Source organism: Ascaphus truei, chromosome 9 (assembly GCF_040206685.1).
Source record: "Ascaphus truei isolate aAscTru1 chromosome 9, aAscTru1.hap1, whole genome shotgun sequence".
Classification (NCBI taxonomy): domain Eukaryota; kingdom Metazoa; phylum Chordata; class Amphibia; order Anura; family Ascaphidae; genus Ascaphus; species Ascaphus truei.
Genome location: NC_134491.1, coordinates 35,518,899 through 35,535,363, shown reverse-complemented (window position 1 = coordinate 35,535,363; position 16,465 = coordinate 35,518,899). Strand labels below are relative to the sequence as shown.

General features: G+C 44.8%; 2 protein-coding genes across 8 annotated transcripts in view; one reads left to right on the top strand and one right to left on the bottom strand.

The window, feature by feature from the left end:
* The first annotated feature begins 302 nt into the window (after nucleotides 1-302).
* On the top strand, nucleotides 303-15,809 carry LOC142502819 (uncharacterized). The gene is made up of 3 exons (XM_075614366.1): nucleotides 303-1,035; nucleotides 4,521-4,687; nucleotides 8,177-15,809. The coding sequence occupies exons 1-3, from the start codon at nucleotides 874-876 to the stop codon at nucleotides 9,696-9,698; spliced, it is 1,851 nt and encodes a 616-aa protein (XP_075470481.1). The 5' UTR covers nucleotides 303-873; the 3' UTR covers nucleotides 9,699-15,809.
* PRPF39 (pre-mRNA processing factor 39) overlaps nucleotides 15,302-16,465 on the bottom strand; it is a 23,400-nt gene continuing 22,236 nt past the window's right edge. For all 7 annotated transcript variants that reach the window (XM_075614359.1, XM_075614364.1, XM_075614361.1 and 4 more), the window contains one exon: nucleotides 15,302-16,047. In XM_075614359.1, the coding sequence (XP_075470474.1) occupies nucleotides 15,988-16,047 (60 nt within the window). In that variant the 3' untranslated portion in view covers nucleotides 15,302-15,987. The remainder of the gene's footprint in view (nucleotides 16,048-16,465) is intronic.

Genomic DNA, 16,465 nt, shown 5'->3' with positions numbered 1-16,465 from the left:
CTCCCCCCTGTACCACACACACTTATTTTTAATGGTCACAACTTGTGCAGCCAAACTACACACACTAAGCCAGGAAGTGATTCGGGCATCTTATTATTTATTATAACCCGGGAGCGCGCGCATGTGCCCGCGCATCACACCGGCAGCAGCCGCCGCCGTTATAAAGATCGCACCGCGTGTAATTAGCACTGGGGCCCATGCGGTGGGAATGGAAAAATGGCCGCCGCGTTATCCGATGACACGGCTGTTTACCCTGACCTGCGCATGCGCACTTGCGGACCCGGAAGTCGCTGTTGCTCCGCCCAACTACGTGATACCCGCTGCGACCGGAATTCCGCGAGGTTTCTGCGCATGCGCACTGCCACCCTGCATTGGAGAAGCGTCCCGTAGAGCGGGCTGCGGCCTAGTCCTGGGGGTGGGCGGCATGTCCTGTGCCTGTCAGCAATGAGCGAGCAACGGGCGCCGCACCCTGCACAGCTCCCCATTCATCAGCGCAGGCAGCCGGGCCGCGACTGTGCGGCATCTATACATACTGGTGTCTGACGTCACTGTGCGGCACCTTTCCACACTGGTGTCTGACGTCACTGCAGCATCTATACACACCGGTGTCTGACGTCACTGTACAGCATCTATACACACCGGTATCTGAGTCACTGTGCAGTATCTATACACAACCGGTGTCTGACGTCACTGCAGCATCTATACACACCAGTGTCTGACGTCACTGGCACCCCCTCCAGATCTTCCCTGAGCCCTTAAACCAGGCATCCATCTGACGTCACTGGTACCAGTACCTTCACTGAGCCCTTAAATCAGGCATCTGTCTGACGTCACTGATCCCTCAGCTGTAGGGTCAGTCCAGGCACCAGCTTCATGGCTGCGTACCACTGCTGCGTGCCATTCTGTAACAGTGACTCGCGTTACAACGTGGATAAGAAGATCTCCTTTCATCGGATACCTGCTTTCCACGTGGAGCCCCAAAGACACAAAGAATGGCTGAGCAGGATCCGACGAGAGCCAGGGCCAACGTTTAAGGTAAAGTCAATGCTGAGGCAGCTTGTGCGGAGTAGGATGGTGTCATTTGTTTGTCAGCGACATATTCCATGGCGCAGTAAAATAATTACTACTGTGAAGCGCTATGTACATTAATGGCGCTATATAAATAAAGACATATAATACAAGAAAAGCGATGCCGCTAAAATAAAACTAGTTTGACTTGTCGCATACACATAGTAGATAATGAGACCTTCTGCGCACAATTAAAGGTAAGCAAGGCCAAAAGGAAACACAAGGTATACATCTCAGAAGCAGGAGACATTTAGGGGGTCTGAAAATAGTTGTAATGTGATAATGTTATCAAAAACATGTCAGTAGCAACATCCTCTGTCACCTATGTAAAGGATTCTATTATTTTATAGGATATTTTAATATTGGGGAAAAAAACATCAATGATGTGAACGTTCGGGGACCTAAACCAGTGAGATTTTGTAGTACTGCACCAAAAAGTGCCGATGCTTATAACTTAAAACTACATTGATCTATTAAACTTCTAATTCTAAAAATCAGTGACACTCGCAGATAAAGCAAGCCTGGATCAGTAACAAGAAACATGTTTGAATAGGTTGAACTTGATGGACCTACGTGTTTTTTTTCAACCTCATCTACTATGTAATACATAAACCAGCAGTCACTTGCACGTAGCATTGCAACAGCAGCTTCCTATGGTCGTGCTTATAGTGACGGCGACGCGACCGATGACGTCACCCGTCGCCACTAGCGAAACTTATAATTTGATTTTGAGCAACTGTCGCCAGCGACGTCACGAAAGGGGGTGACTCGCGGTCTCTGGTTTAGAGACAGTCACATGTGGCGACTGTCTCTAAAAAAAATCAAATAGACCCGGCTTCAAAATTTTGGGTCGGGACGGCGCGCGTACTATAAGGGCTTGCGACGGAGTCAGTTTATTTGATTCGGAGCGACGTCGCAAGGCACTATAAGCGCAGGGGTGGCAACATTATGGTCAGGTTATGTGCTGGATGCATGGAGAGCTATGTTGTATATTGGTTTCCTGGGTCCGTGTGGGGACTGTGCACTTAGTAAGACCCCACACTTCACCTTAGAAAGGGTGTACATCCGTCAATTACAGCTGGAGCTTCCAAAGTCGCTTCCTACAATGCTTTGCAACCACAACAGAAAGGCATTGTGGGACATGACTTTGGAAGCTCTCTCAGTGAGAAGTGACAGCTACACCACCCAAGCTGTCTGCATACACTGAGGTGCAGTTTGGGGCCTTATTAAGAGCGTGTTCGCCCCATGAGCTCAGGACACTATACTGCCTGGGATCAGTCACACAGTTTTGTTAGGAATAGTCTGAGTAGGCAACACAATTTATGAAACGGATGGGCAAAAATATTAAATATTTAGGAGCCAGCGGTTTAAGAGGTGCGGGGTGAGGAGGGCGTTTCTGCTACGCCACTCTCCTCCTACTCTGTGTCACAGTATATCTGTGATACACACTCACACACTGACACAGAGACACACACTGACAAAGGCTGCGCTCAGGGTGCCGGCGTCGCTACTTAGTGTGTGTGCGGCCGTCTCCAGTGCGATGTGTGAACATCCCAGTACTGAGCTGCAGGAGATTAGGGAGGTGATCGGGGGCGTGGCAAACGCGTCACAGAGCTGGTTCACCCTCATTGGCTGAACCAGCTCTCGTGACGCTGACATCACGCTACTGCAGCCTGAAAGACAATTTCATTTGTCTGTCCAAACTGTAGCAGCGTCAACGCGCAACTTGGCTGCCAGGAGGAGCATTTACCTTGCTATATAACTCATTCTCTAACGAGAGTGTCCCGATCGTGCGCGCGCACGTAGCGACACCGGCATCCTGAGCGCAGCCTAACTCTCACAATCTCCCTACCCATCCCTCTGGCTACACTATCCACCCAGAGCGCTTCACCTCGCTGTCTCGCTCCCCTCCCACAAGGTCACTGCATCCGCGCTCCTAGTCATGCTTTGCGCTCGTGTTAGGCATGATTGAGCGTGTGGTGACATGACCGTCCGCACAACACACAACAGTTATTGAATTGGGGCATGGGTGGCCAACTCCAGTCTTCAAGGGCTACCAACAGGTCAGGTTTTCAGGATGATATCCCTGCTTCAGCACAGGAGGCTCAATCAGTGGCTAAGTCAACGACTGAGCCACTGATTGAACCACCTGTGCTGAAGCAGGGATATCATCCTGAAAACCTGACCTGTTGGTGGTCCTGGAGAACTGGAGTTTGCCACCCCTGAACTAGGGGATGGTGGAAGAAATATTTTCCAGCAGGAGTGCACAATGTGAAAAGGATTGGGAACCCCTGTGTGAGAACACCAACTTCTTTCTGCACATGTCACAGGAGAGAGCAGATATAACCCTAACAGGTTTCAGCGTGATGTGGTTCTCCCCAAAAAGTCCTATCTGAAAAGTGAGCTCAGTGCGGTGCACTTAAGGCAGCAGTCCAAGCTGCCGTTTCTTCCCCCTTTAATATGTGTATCAATACAACCCACACACTAATAAGTAATTAGCTAAGTTGCCGATCGATCCGTTGTCCTGTAATCGATCAGCGAAGATTCGGTTCGGGGGTTCACTAAATGGTGTCGGTGCAGCAGAAGAGGACCAAAGATGCAAAGTTCTGTGGGGAAGATCATGTGACCAGGCAGGAACGAGATACAATTGGTGCACTGCTAGAGAGAAGGCAGGGCTCAAAAAAGGGTGTGCCAGAATCTTTCAGAAGAGGAAGGGGATGTGATTTTGTAAATGGTTGATATAGAAACAAAAAATGCTTGTTACATTATAATACATTCAAAATGTTATTTAGAGTTGTTGTTTTTTTTTTTACATTTTACAAATATTTTCTCATAGTACAGAACTGATTTATATTGAAAAAAAAACCATGTAGGATATTGCTTGGTCTGCAGCTTTAAAGCACATTAATCATATTTTTGTTTATTTTTCCTACTTGTTTTTCATGTGTTTATTTTATTGCACAAGGCCCAAAGCCTTCACTAGAGTATTCACATGACATCATCTGCCCGCTGTTCTCACTTCATCCACCCTAGCAGGAAGCACAAATCTGTTTTCCATGCAAAGACATGTATCAAAAAACTCTTCCTGAGCCTCTAATATTCATTATAATTTGGGATTTCATTGATGTCACAATCTTTTGGTTTTGGCCTGATATATTAGGTATAAAACATGTTTAAAATAAAAATCAGTGAGCAGGAAAAAAGCTACAGGTGAAAACTGTATTATATTATACTATTGTAGTACAGTACAGTATAATGTTTCAAGTAAAAAAGAAGCTTTCAGGTGGAATTGCACCTTTTAATCAATGTCTACTGTAAAATGTTGCCAATGCTCTGCACTGTGATTCCATAAGATCAGTGAAGGTATGAAATAACCCTGCAGCAGTTCCGATGTGAGTGTTATCCAGTGCACTTTGAAGCATCCCCATACAATAATGTGTTTCTTCTTCTAGGTGTCTGCTTGCACTAGAGTCTGCTCAAAACATTTTGTTTCATCTGATTTCGTTCGGACACTCACCGGGAAGAGGAATCTTAAGCCATCGAGTGTGCCGTGTATATTCCAGTGGTCAAGCAATGCCCCTGTGGAGCAACAGGCCCCACCTCCGAAGAGAAATCTGGGGTAAAATGTATATTTTGTTCATATTGGATGCCATGTATGCATACAGGTAGCTAGAGAGATAGCAAGGGTAGAATTTGTCCTACTTCCTGCCCCCCACCCCCAGATGTTTCTGAAACCCCTAACCCTAAAAAAACCTAATCTTAACGCCTAATACAACGCTACCCCATACCCTATAACCCCTGATCGCCTGTACCCTGAACGCCTAACCCCTACCATAACCCCCTAGCCTAACCGCTAAAACCCCTTAAATTAGCTTAACGTATTGGCGAAACGGCCGGTGGCTGAGTGTCCAGCCACTGCGGCAAAGGGTCCCTCCGCAGCTAAATGCCGGTGGAGACTTCTGGCCGCGACCAAATGTTCAATTCCGGCAGAAAAACCTTTCTGCAATGTAATGCACAAAGGGGTTGACACTGTCTGAATAATGGATAATAAGAATGACAGAAAGCAACTTGTGGTTTCAGTGAGACCATGTTGCGTTGTGAAGCTTCATATTGCAGATAAAGTCAAGTAGCACTCCAAAAGGTAGTAATGTAGCGGTCAGCAATTTATTCTCAAGAGGTCTACTGCAGGGGTGACCAACTCCAGTCCTCAAGGCCCACCAATAGATCAGGTGTTAAGGTTATCCCTGCTTCAGCACAGGTGGCTCAGTCAACGACCCTTGAGGCCTGGAGTTGGCCACTCCTGGTCTACTGTTGGACCAAAACATCTGTGAATAAATTGCTGACCTGCTACATTACTATCTCTTGGGGTCTTACCTTTTCTTAATTTGCAATATTGGATTCGTCATTGAGTTTTAGGACCCTCAAATATCTGTTAGAAAGTTTCTTGAGTGCACGTATCACATCTCAACTTTTGTGAAGCTTGCCACATCAAAAGGATTGCAGGATGCAAACACTTCAAGGAACAGATGATACCATACCTTTTTTAAAAGAGACAGGGCAAAGATGAGATCATCACACATGGAAATAAACATCTGGGAAAATGGAGAGAGAGTACACAGTGGTATCCTTAGGGATGTCAGTGTATGAGAGAGAGCGTACACAGTGGTATCCTTAGGGATGTCAGTGTATGAGAGAGAGCGTACACAGTGGTATCCTTAGGGATGTCAGTGTATGAGAGAGAGCGTACACAGTGGTATCCTTAGGGATGTCGGTGTAGGAGAGAGAGTACACAGTGGTATCTTTAGGGATGTTAGTGTATGAGAGAGAGAGTACACAGTGGTATCCTTAGGCTGAGGTCCCAGTGCGGTCTGTAGCACGCGCACCCGGCTGAACTGCCGGCGGGGGGCGTGGCCACGCCTCCGTCGCAAGTTCCACATACAACTTTTTTGTGTGTGTGAAAACTTGCAGTGCAGCGCAGATGCTAAATGCGCACTGACGCATGTACTGGGCCTGGACTGATTGGGGGGTGGTGCTTGTGCACACGTGCGCTGTAGAACGCACTGGGACCGCAGCCACGCGAGCACTGACCGCGCTCATGCTTGACAGCGGTGACGTCACCAGCTCCCCAAGCATGAGCGCTGGGTGTCCTGCCTATTTCGCAAGCGCACGCGGGGGTCATTGCGGGTAAGTTGAGCGCGGTTGAATGTCTCTTTTTTTGTTTTTGTTTACGCAAGCGCCAAGCATGGGTGAGCGTCCGTGCCCGCGCATGAGCGGGGACGGGACAATTTCACTTGCCGAAACTAACCTCGGCAAGCACCGCCCGGTCAGCACACTCAGCGCTAGTGTGGCCGCAGCCTTAGGGATGTCAGTGTATGGGAGAGAGAGTAGACAGTGGTAATATGGTGTTAGAATCTATGTATTGTGAAGGAGTATTGGTTATAAATAATCCTCAATCTCCTTGGGTTTGATAACCGACCAAATCCAATCTAATACCCCATCAATAATGACAGGGAATATGCATTTTGGATTTATAGGTTCAGCATAGCAATTGCAATCAATAATTGTCAGGAAACTTGATAAATATTCGTTCTGGATACAGCTGCTTATGATTTTAGGAAATTCTTACCAACTCCTGCAGATAATGTGCGTGTTATATCATCCCTTGGTGCTGTCCTTTTAAAGAAGCTGATTTCTCAGGATAATATTAATATCAGTCAGTCTATACTGTTAGTCCATAACCTTTATGCATAAAGCAGAAAAGGAATCCAATAAATATTTGGTATTCTTTGCAACATGAGATCCTGCTTGAATGATTTATTCAGGTTATTGACCCGCAGCATTCATTAGTCATGAGGTTACTCCGGGTCACTGCCCCAAAATAAACTTATATAACCTATTTGGATAAGATCATCTATAAGTTAATTTAGAGCCACCTATATATAGTAGTGGTAAAACAACCTTTAGTTGATGGCAACACACTGTTGTTGTTAGTTGTGTTAATATAGTTTAATAGACCCACACGAATGTTCTTCATAGGTGTAAATGTACACAAGCTTTTGAGAAGCCATTATACTTCCTTCAGATGATGAGTTCAGTGAAGTCTCAAAGATGTAGGGTATAAATTAGATTTACGGTTACTGTGTGGAAGCACAGGGAGTTGGGAAAAAAGAGTAAACATTGAAATGGGCGGGAGGCAGGCAGGCTGCGTGCGGGGCAAAGGGAGGCAGGCTGCGCGCAGGGAGGCTGGAGGCAGGCAGGCTGCGTGCGGGGCAAAGGGAGGCAGGCTGCGCGCAGGGAGGCTGGAGGCAGGCAGGCTGCTCGCGAGGCAGGCAGGCTGCGCACGGGGCAGAAAGCAGGCAGGCGGCGCACGGGGCAGAAAGCAGGCAGGCTGCGCACGGGGCAGGTAGGCTGTGCAGGAGGCAGGCAGGCTGCACACGGGGCAGGAGGGAGGCAGGCTGCGGCCAGGAAGCAGGCAAGCTGCGTGCGGGGCAGGAGGGAGGCAGGAAGCACAGCAGGGAGGCAGGAAGCGCGGGGTAGGAGGCGTCACTATTAAGCAGCGGGGTAGGGGTATGGAGGCGCTTCCTCCCTCCCCATGCCACCCGTCAGTGTGTATCTGACACAGTGACAAAGACACCTCCCCCTGCCATCGTGTGATATGAGAGCAGGGGCGGCCAGTGCTGTATCTCTTTGACCCGCCCTCCCCCCCTCCGTCTCCCCTCCCCCCCTCCGTCCCCCCTCCCCCCCTCCGTCCCCCCTCCCTAATTTAACACTGAGCTTTGCAGCGGTGACTGAGCTGTCAGTCAGCACTGCGGCCTGTCAGCGCTCCCTCAAACCGGCATGGAAGTTGGAGATCACTGTTGTCGGTCGCGGTGGTAACTGACAGGTCGCTTACCCTGTGCTATAGTTTATTTATTTAAGTCGAATTTGTTGATGTCTTGTTAATTATAAAGCCCTAAGCTGCAATGCAGGATTTCCCACCCCCAACTGGCATTAACTGCTATTAGTATAAATGGCACTTAATGCTGTATTGGGCTGAAATAATGTTTACTGAATGCAGTGATGGTAGAAAGTAATGATTATTCCTTTTATTTATTTTTTATACAAATAGCATTAAAAAAAATACTCTTCAACCCATTTTACCTGCACAAGTCCAAGCACAGAAAATAAAACCGTCTCTCCAACCAGAATTAACCACCTCCGTCCTCGACCACTGCTATGATCTCCCCCCGGTGTCAGAGACTGACATGTTGCAAGCTGCCCGTGAGGAGATAGCAAGATTGCAGCAACGTACCACCGCTTTGGAGGGGAATATCTTCTTCCTGGAGCGTTTCTCCAATGACTCAAGCCTTATACAGTTTTATACTGGATTCAAAGATTACACCACATTAAAAGATGTATTTTTATCACTCAAGCCGACAGAAGCCAACATGCCGAAGTGGAGGCAGTGCCAGGAGGAAGGAGATAGCAGCGTGAACACAGATTCAGTCTCCGAGGAAGAGTCCATGCCACTCATTGACCAGTTCTTCTTGTTTTTATGCAAAGTTCGTCAAGGTTTCTTTGATCAGGATTTGGCTGTTAGGTTTAACATCTCACAATCCAGAGTCGTCAGAATGACAATCACATGGGCTAACTATTTATACCTTGTCCTTGGTGAAGTACCGCTTTGGCGCAGCCGGGAAACTGGAAGCCAAGATGTGCCAGATTGCTTCAAGGCTTCATATCCTCGTGCCCGGGTGATTATGCATTGCGCAGAAATTAAAGTTCAGACTGCTACCTCTCAGGATTTAACTTCTCAGTTATACACCTATTACCATAGCCAGACAACTTTTAAGGGCTTACTGGGAATAGCCCCCCATGGTGCGGTTATATTTATAAGCCCCTTGTATGCTGGTTGTGCAACAAAAAGAGATATTGCAAAATCATCTGGAATTTTGGAGTTGTTGGAGCCAGGTGATTTGGTTATCACAGACAAAGATTTCCTCATACAGGACCTTGTGGAGGCTGCAGACGGATTCTTGGTGATACCTCCCATTATAACTACTGCAGCCTCTCCTGAGGAAGGCGAAGAGGCAACAGTCATGTTAAGCGAAGCTGCAGGGGAGCAGAATACCATGATTATTTTTGCACCCTCTATAGAAGAGGACCAGGAGACATTGGTCATGACAACCTCAACAGGCCTCGAGGATGCAGTAGTGGAGCTAGAACAGTCTGCAGGAGAGGAAGAGGATGATGGCGAAGTGGTGACAGACGAGAAAGCTGTGGAGGAGATGGTGGCACAGTCAGTAAGTATGGAGGAGGTAGAGGTCGAACATGGACATCCTGTAGAGGAGATTGATTTAAATCGGAGTCCCAATGAGGATGACGCAGTGAAGCTTGAACAGTACAACAAAGAAGAGATGGCCATTTCTTCACAAGAACAAGACGCTGAGAAGCTTGCAGAAGACTGTACAGGATTGGACAAAGAGATCAACACACTTGCTCGTTTACGAATTTGTGTGGATCAGGATATAGAGAGGGTTAGGCAATATCACGTTTTTGATAAAGTCTTGCCATTAGCATTAGTGGGTATCGTTAATCAGATGTGGGCAGTATGTGCTTTGCTCACTAACATTAACGGATCCTTGAGTTAAAATGGCAATTCATGTTGGAGTTTGGGAATTTCTTACCACCTTGGCAATGGATATCCTATCCCGTGTAATAATACCACACAGCAATCGAAAGCCTTCTCCCTAACAGCCCCACACAGAGACTTTGGTCTCAACTGCAGTATTAATTTTGTGTGAACAGTAACATAAGTGTCGGGAGCTGTTATTAGTGAATTGGCTCTATAATGCTTTTTACTCCCTTAGTAATACCGTATATTCCGGCGTATAAGACGACCCCCCAACTTTTCCAGTTAAAATATAGTGTTTGGGATATACTCGCCGTATAAGACTACCCCCTCTTCCAACGCACACACCAACCAAATAAAAATTAAAAAAACATCAGATTTGATTTCAATATACTGCGCCGGCACATCCTAATCTAACGTTTGCTCGTCTTACTCCGCGCATTATTATGGGCTGTCGCCGAACGTGGCCGTGCGCCAGCCCATCCTAGCCGCATCTTCCCCTCCCGACCCCCACACACACAATCACACCACACATTCAATCACAAAACATACACATATCACAATACATATATATATACACATACACACACACCACTATACATATATACATACACACACACACCACTATAAAATATATATACACACACACACACACACACCACTATACATATATACATACACACACACACCACTATAAAATATATATACACACACACACACACACACCACTATACATATATATACACACACACACACACACACCACTATACACACACATCATTACACACATCATTACACACACACATCACTATATACACACACACACACACACACACACATCACTATACACACACACACACACACACACACACCACTATATATATATATATATATATATATATATATATATATATATATATATACACACACACACACACACACACACACACACATCACTATATACACACACACACATCACTATACACACACCACTATACATATATATATACACACACATCACTATATACACACATCATTATATACACACACACAACACACCCCCCCCTCCCCCAGGTACTGCTTGCTCTGCTCCCCCTGCTGCTGAACACTGGAGGAGTAAAGACAGGAAGAGGAGGGCTTGTGTCTGTGTGCAGAGGGACGCCCCGCCCCCTCTGCAAGCACAGGGCAACAGCAGCACGGATCTTCTGCCTGCCTCTGCTCTGCTCTGCCCCCGCACTTTTGCCGGCGTATAAGGCCTCGGTCCCGCTGCGCTCGTTGGCGCGGGCGGCCATGTCGCGAGTTCCCCACCAGCAGGTGAATCCTCGCGAGCCAGTCCCCCCTGGCGGCACAGCTGACTACACGCTGTGGCGCGTCAGCCGCTAGGAGACACAAGAGAATGGTGTTTCCTAGCGTTGACGCGTCACGTGGTGTGGCTGTGAGCCAATGGGGAGGGGAGGCTTCGGGAGGAGGAGAGGCTTTGGGGAGCGGGGAGGCGTGTGGAGTGAAAGCAGGTGAGTGCCTGTCTGTGTGTGTGTCTGAGTGAGTGCGTGTGTGCGTGCGTGTGCCTGAGTGCCTGCCTCTGTCTGTGTGTGTGCCTGCCTGTGTGTGCGTGTGTGTAAGAGTGCGTGAGTGCCTGCCTGCGTGTGTGTTTAATACTTACCCTCAGCAGCTCCAGCCCGAGTCCCTGTCAAACCTCCCACTCCCGCCCACCTCCCGCTCCCTACAGACCGCATATCGCGGTCTGTGTATGTCAGCGCACCGCCTGTCTGCAGTGCGGGTGCGCTGACTCTGGGAGCGGGGCCTTAGCCTAAGACTATACCCGGCGTATAAGACGACCCCCGACTTCAGAGAAGATTTTGCAGTGTTAGAAAGTCGTTTTATACGCCGGAATATACGGTAGTTGTAGAGTTGCTACATTTGGAGAGCTAATTAATACTTAGCACATTTCTTTTGGAAATTAGCAATGCTATTTGTTGTAATGAAATTTGTGGTTATTTTGTACTATGTGATGAATTTACGCCGGTGCCAAATGTAATGCCTACATGTAAATATTTAAAAATGGTTCACCAGCCAGATATCTTCTGCACTGAAATGTTAAGTTTTTAACCTAAAACAAACTTTTATATTCAGTGAAAACAAAGACAAGTGACTGCCATAAACATGCTGTTTTTAGGATTATAGCCGCTAATTTTGTTTTTTGTCTAGTAAATTGCGCTATAACATTTATCTAAGTGAAGTCTTTTATGGGAATATTGCATCAATATGAAATAAAAGCATTATTTTCAGCACGGCTGCATCTGTTTATGGATAAACTAGATATTCTACTTCGTGAAATGTAGTTTGTAGGAAGTTCTTTTGTAATTTTTATTTGTTTAATATAGACTTTAGGTATACAATGTGTTGTGTTATGTTTCTTTACTAAAAGTATTACACACTAAAATAAGGAATTTAATTTCCAGCTTCCAGTCTCATCTGGCACATTAACTATCACACCACTCTTAAACTAAGATCAGGCAAGCTGTGCTTGTAACCAGAGTATATGGATTACTTTATACATATTTAGCATGTGCAGGTACTCACTGCATGTCTCTGGGTTGGGTTTTACATCAGAGATGTTACCTAAAGTGTGATGGGAAAAATAGGCTCACTACTGCAGATGGGTGAAACAGACCAAATCAGTTTCCTGGAATTTCTTTTATTAGACCAAATCTGTTCCCCCTACCAAAACCCGCCTGTAGCTTGTGCCCAATTTATCTGTGCAGATGGATTTGCATTCACCATTAGATAAAAAAAAAATTCCAGCACACACTGATTGAGAAATTTCTATTAAACACAGGAATAAGCCCAAATGCAAAACATTATTTAATAAAGAAAGCACAAGATAGAATCAGAAACTGAAAGTAAATAAATGTGGAAACCACAAAATGTATAAATGAGCCACAAATGTTGAATTAAAGGGGAACACAGGGTCTTTTTTTTCCCCTTCCCGTGTTCGCCTTTAATTCAACATTTATGTATACATTTGTGGGTCATTTATACATTTGTTGTGGCTTCCACATTTTACTTTCAATTTCTGATATCTTGTGCTTTCTTTATTTAATCATTTTTTACATTTGGGCTTATTCCCGTATTTGAGAACTTTCTATTAATCAGTGTGTGCTGGGACGAAATAGTCCTTGTTCCTTTTGCACCCTGCAAATCAGTTCACCCTCTCAGTTTTGTTGTATTGTATATCCCTTCTGTTCTTTTCTTTCACCATTAGAGACAGACGTATTCATCTGTGGATATCTCTCTCTCTCTCTTTCTCTCTCTCTCTCTCTATTTTCAAAAATCCAGCCACAGATTTCTGATTTGTGCTCTAAAATGAGAAATCCGAAAACAGCAGATTTGACTTTGAGACTGATCCACAAACCTAACGGAATCTGCCAATGCAAATCCACAAAATAAAACGCCCATCTCTCACTACTTGTTTAAACAGGCTTTTAAAGTTACAATTTAGTTTTGAGACTGGAGACAGCCCATTCCCCTCGCCCCCCGTGTAATCTATTTTAGTAAAATGTCTGCATCATTCATAATATGAAGGTATTCAAAAAGCTGAAGCCTCTTTAAAGCCAGTTATTTAACTATCGGGAGTACCAAGCTAATGGTCAATGCTTTTGTGATTATCCTACATTTCACGCTGACAACCAGAGTAATGATTCTAGATGGTGGATTGCTTTGTGGAGTCCTGAAAGTGTTTAGTGAATACGGAGTTCCATTTAAAATGGAATATATTTTTAAGCAGTGAAACAAAACTTAAAGCGCAACAAATATAGTGATTGTCAAGCTGCTGCCTGAACACCAGCGGTTTCCCCAAACCGCAGCTTAACCTAAACCAAAAAGTGCTCGTGGCGCAAAGTGGACAAAAAGTGTACATTTAAATGTGCAAATAAACCCAGTGATAAATAGCACTGAAATACACAAAATACTGTTGCGCCATATAGTGAAATCCTGAGGTCTGCAGACTTTGCACCACAAGCACTTTTAGGTTTATATTTTAAAGCACACTTTCTCCCCCCCCAAGCGAATAAACACTTACATTTTTTTTTAATTAGAAATGATGTATTCAATCTCATGGGACTCATTCCTAGCAGTTTAGTTGGGGTTTAATAGTCTGCAGCTTGAAAAATGGCATTGGAAAGTTAAAACAATGAAAGATTACTATGGCAATATTGTCTGTAGTTTGTCAGGCTTCCAGGTGAAGCCGTTCCACAATTGTGGTGTTGGACATTTTGGATGGGTTCTAAATTATTTAACTTCGACACACTTTTTAGTACTCCCCAAACTACATCTCCAAGCTCTAATGAAGAAAATACGGGATGGAAAAATCGGTCGCCTACAAAATTACTTCTGATGCCTGGGCAGTGCTAACCGGCACCAGCACAACCTTTCCTGCTTTGCTTGCGTGAGGATTGGTTGCTCTGCTGCCAGACGTGGTGGTAACTGACAGGTTGGGCTGGAGTGCTCTTTGACTGTGCAGCTCAATTGTGAGAGGGTCTGGGGATGTGTGGGCACAGATATGCTGCTGGATGGGAGGTGGGAAAGTGCCATGCCAATCACCCCCTTAAGATGTGCATCTTAATAATTATCTTTCTGCGGTACATAATGTATTGGACCTAAACTGCCACACAAACATTGCAAACAAAGACTGTTGCGAGTGATGTCTCTGATGCCCTGAACTACAGGGCAATGACAATGCATAAACTGGACTGTATACAGGGTAGATAAGATTTTGTAGATTTCTAGCCCAGTAGTGGAGGGCTACAATAATATGCTGGTATTGATCATTTTAGCCACTGTTAGGCAACATGATTGAATTGGTCTTCAGAAAACACTCATTTAGTACTAATTGCAGAGGGGAGTAAGTTGGCAATCGGTAGAATGAGACCTGGTCCATGTGTAATGTAGGTGGCTTTAATCTTCAGATACACAAAAGTAAAACAACTCCAATGCACATCTAATATCTCAAACGTAATTCTTTTCTGTATGTTTTCTTATGGGTAATTTAGTTTGATCTTTTAGCCAAAACATGTTAGGCCTGCAACCACATCAAGGCAGGTTCCTACACTACCAAATGCTATGCTGTCCTTTGTATTCCCTCCCATGTGTAGAGAAAAGCAGAACCACGATTGTTAATAGCATGGGATGCGTGACATGTGCTTAAGGGGTTATAATATAGGAGCATCTATGCTGTGCAGTGTAAAAAAAAATACATATGGCCTACCTTCCAAGCTTATTGCTGTAGGAAAGGTTATCACCAGGGTTCTCCCTGGGGAAGAAATCTGACTACTCCAATTACACGCGTGTACTTAGACCTCGATGTGGTTGCAGACATAAATTTAATCTTTTGCCCAAAACATGTTAAGATTAAACACAAGAAAAATTGTCATATGGAGCTTCTTTTACATCTGTATATTTAAAGGTTACTTTCCCTATTAGAGCTATTAAATATACAATAAATACTAAATCGGACTGGGTTTTGACCATACACGATCTTCAGATACACGTAGGCCGAGCTGAAGTGCTTCATTATACAGTGTGCAGATTCTGCCTTTTCAAAATAAACTCTGGAAAATCACAGAATTAATAATATTTGCCAATTCTTTATTAAGAAACAAAATGTGACAAGTGTGTGGAAAAAAATAAAAATTGGAGATTAACATGTATACAAATATGTAGTTCTAAAAATCCAAATTTTGTTTTTCATAAAAAAAAATCTGCTTCAAATTTTACTTGAGTTTAACCAGTACTTATTTTAACCCCTTACTCTGACATGGGTTTTGCTCTATTATATGTACACTTCCCTTTTAAATACTTTTGTTGAATGTCAATGTAACTTTTACTATGAATTGATCCAATAGGTCTGCTATACCCACCCTGGGTGAAGAGGCGGAAACAAATAGGTCTGCTATAATCCTCAAATTATACAAAATCTCAAATTGGGTATTGGCAAAAACATTAAAGGATTAAACATGCTGAACCTCAGTTTCCACCGAGAGAAATTTGAAACCACAACGCGAACTGAACATACACAAAAAAAGGCAAAATGGTTTCTCCCATTTTACGTGGATTCCAGGAAAAAGCGATTTAATTTTGAAAAAGATTATGAAAACATGGACTGTGCTTATTAAGTGCACACTTGCAATTATACACTTTCAGGTGGAACATTTTTTGTTGTTGCACATGTCACAGTTCACATTGGTAGGCACCCTAAGATTGAATTAGGTTTTTGCAAAGGATCAATAGTGGACTGAAGAATTGGTAAATCATCAGGTTGGAGGAGGATGGTAATACTGCCCATAATTCCAAGCGTTCTGGTAGTTCTGGTACTGCAAAACAAAAAAAAAAAAAAGTGAAAAAGGACTTTAGCAAAAAAACAAATCACAAAAGTTTTTTTATTATTGCAGATAGCATCTCAACTAGAGTACCGAGTCCTGATGATTGCCAGGTATATGGGGCAATTGGGTAGCATTGGCTTACCTTCAGATGGCGGTGAAGGGCCAGGAAGACGGTGACATCGTTGGAGCAGCAGCAGACGTCCTGGTGGCGGTGACAGCAACAGGAGTCCTTGTTCAGCCGGCGGGAGCAGCAGAAACACAGCACAAAGCTGATGCCTGTGGGAGCCAGGGAACAATGTTATCCGGAACAGGAGCGTTCCTATTGGACAGCCGCGGAGGAGCGGCTGTCCATTAGGAACTCTCTTGCTCCTGTCACATGGTTCCCTGGCTCCCACCAGCATCAGCTGTG

What these genes read in the sequence shown, in the direction of transcription:
- LOC142502819 (XM_075614366.1), top strand. Translation starts at nt 874, where the DNA reads ATGGCTGCGTACCACTGCTGCGTGCCATTCTGTAACAGTGACTCGCGT. An exon ending in AGCCAGGGCCAACGTTTAAG is followed by an intron (nt 1,036 to 4,520) that starts GTAAAGTCAATG and finishes TTCTTCTTCTAG; the next exon opens with GTGTCTGCTTGCACTAGAGT. An exon ending in CCTCCGAAGAGAAATCTGGG is followed by an intron (nt 4,688 to 8,176) that starts GTAAAATGTATA and finishes TTATACAAATAG; the next exon opens with CATTAAAAAAAATACTCTTC.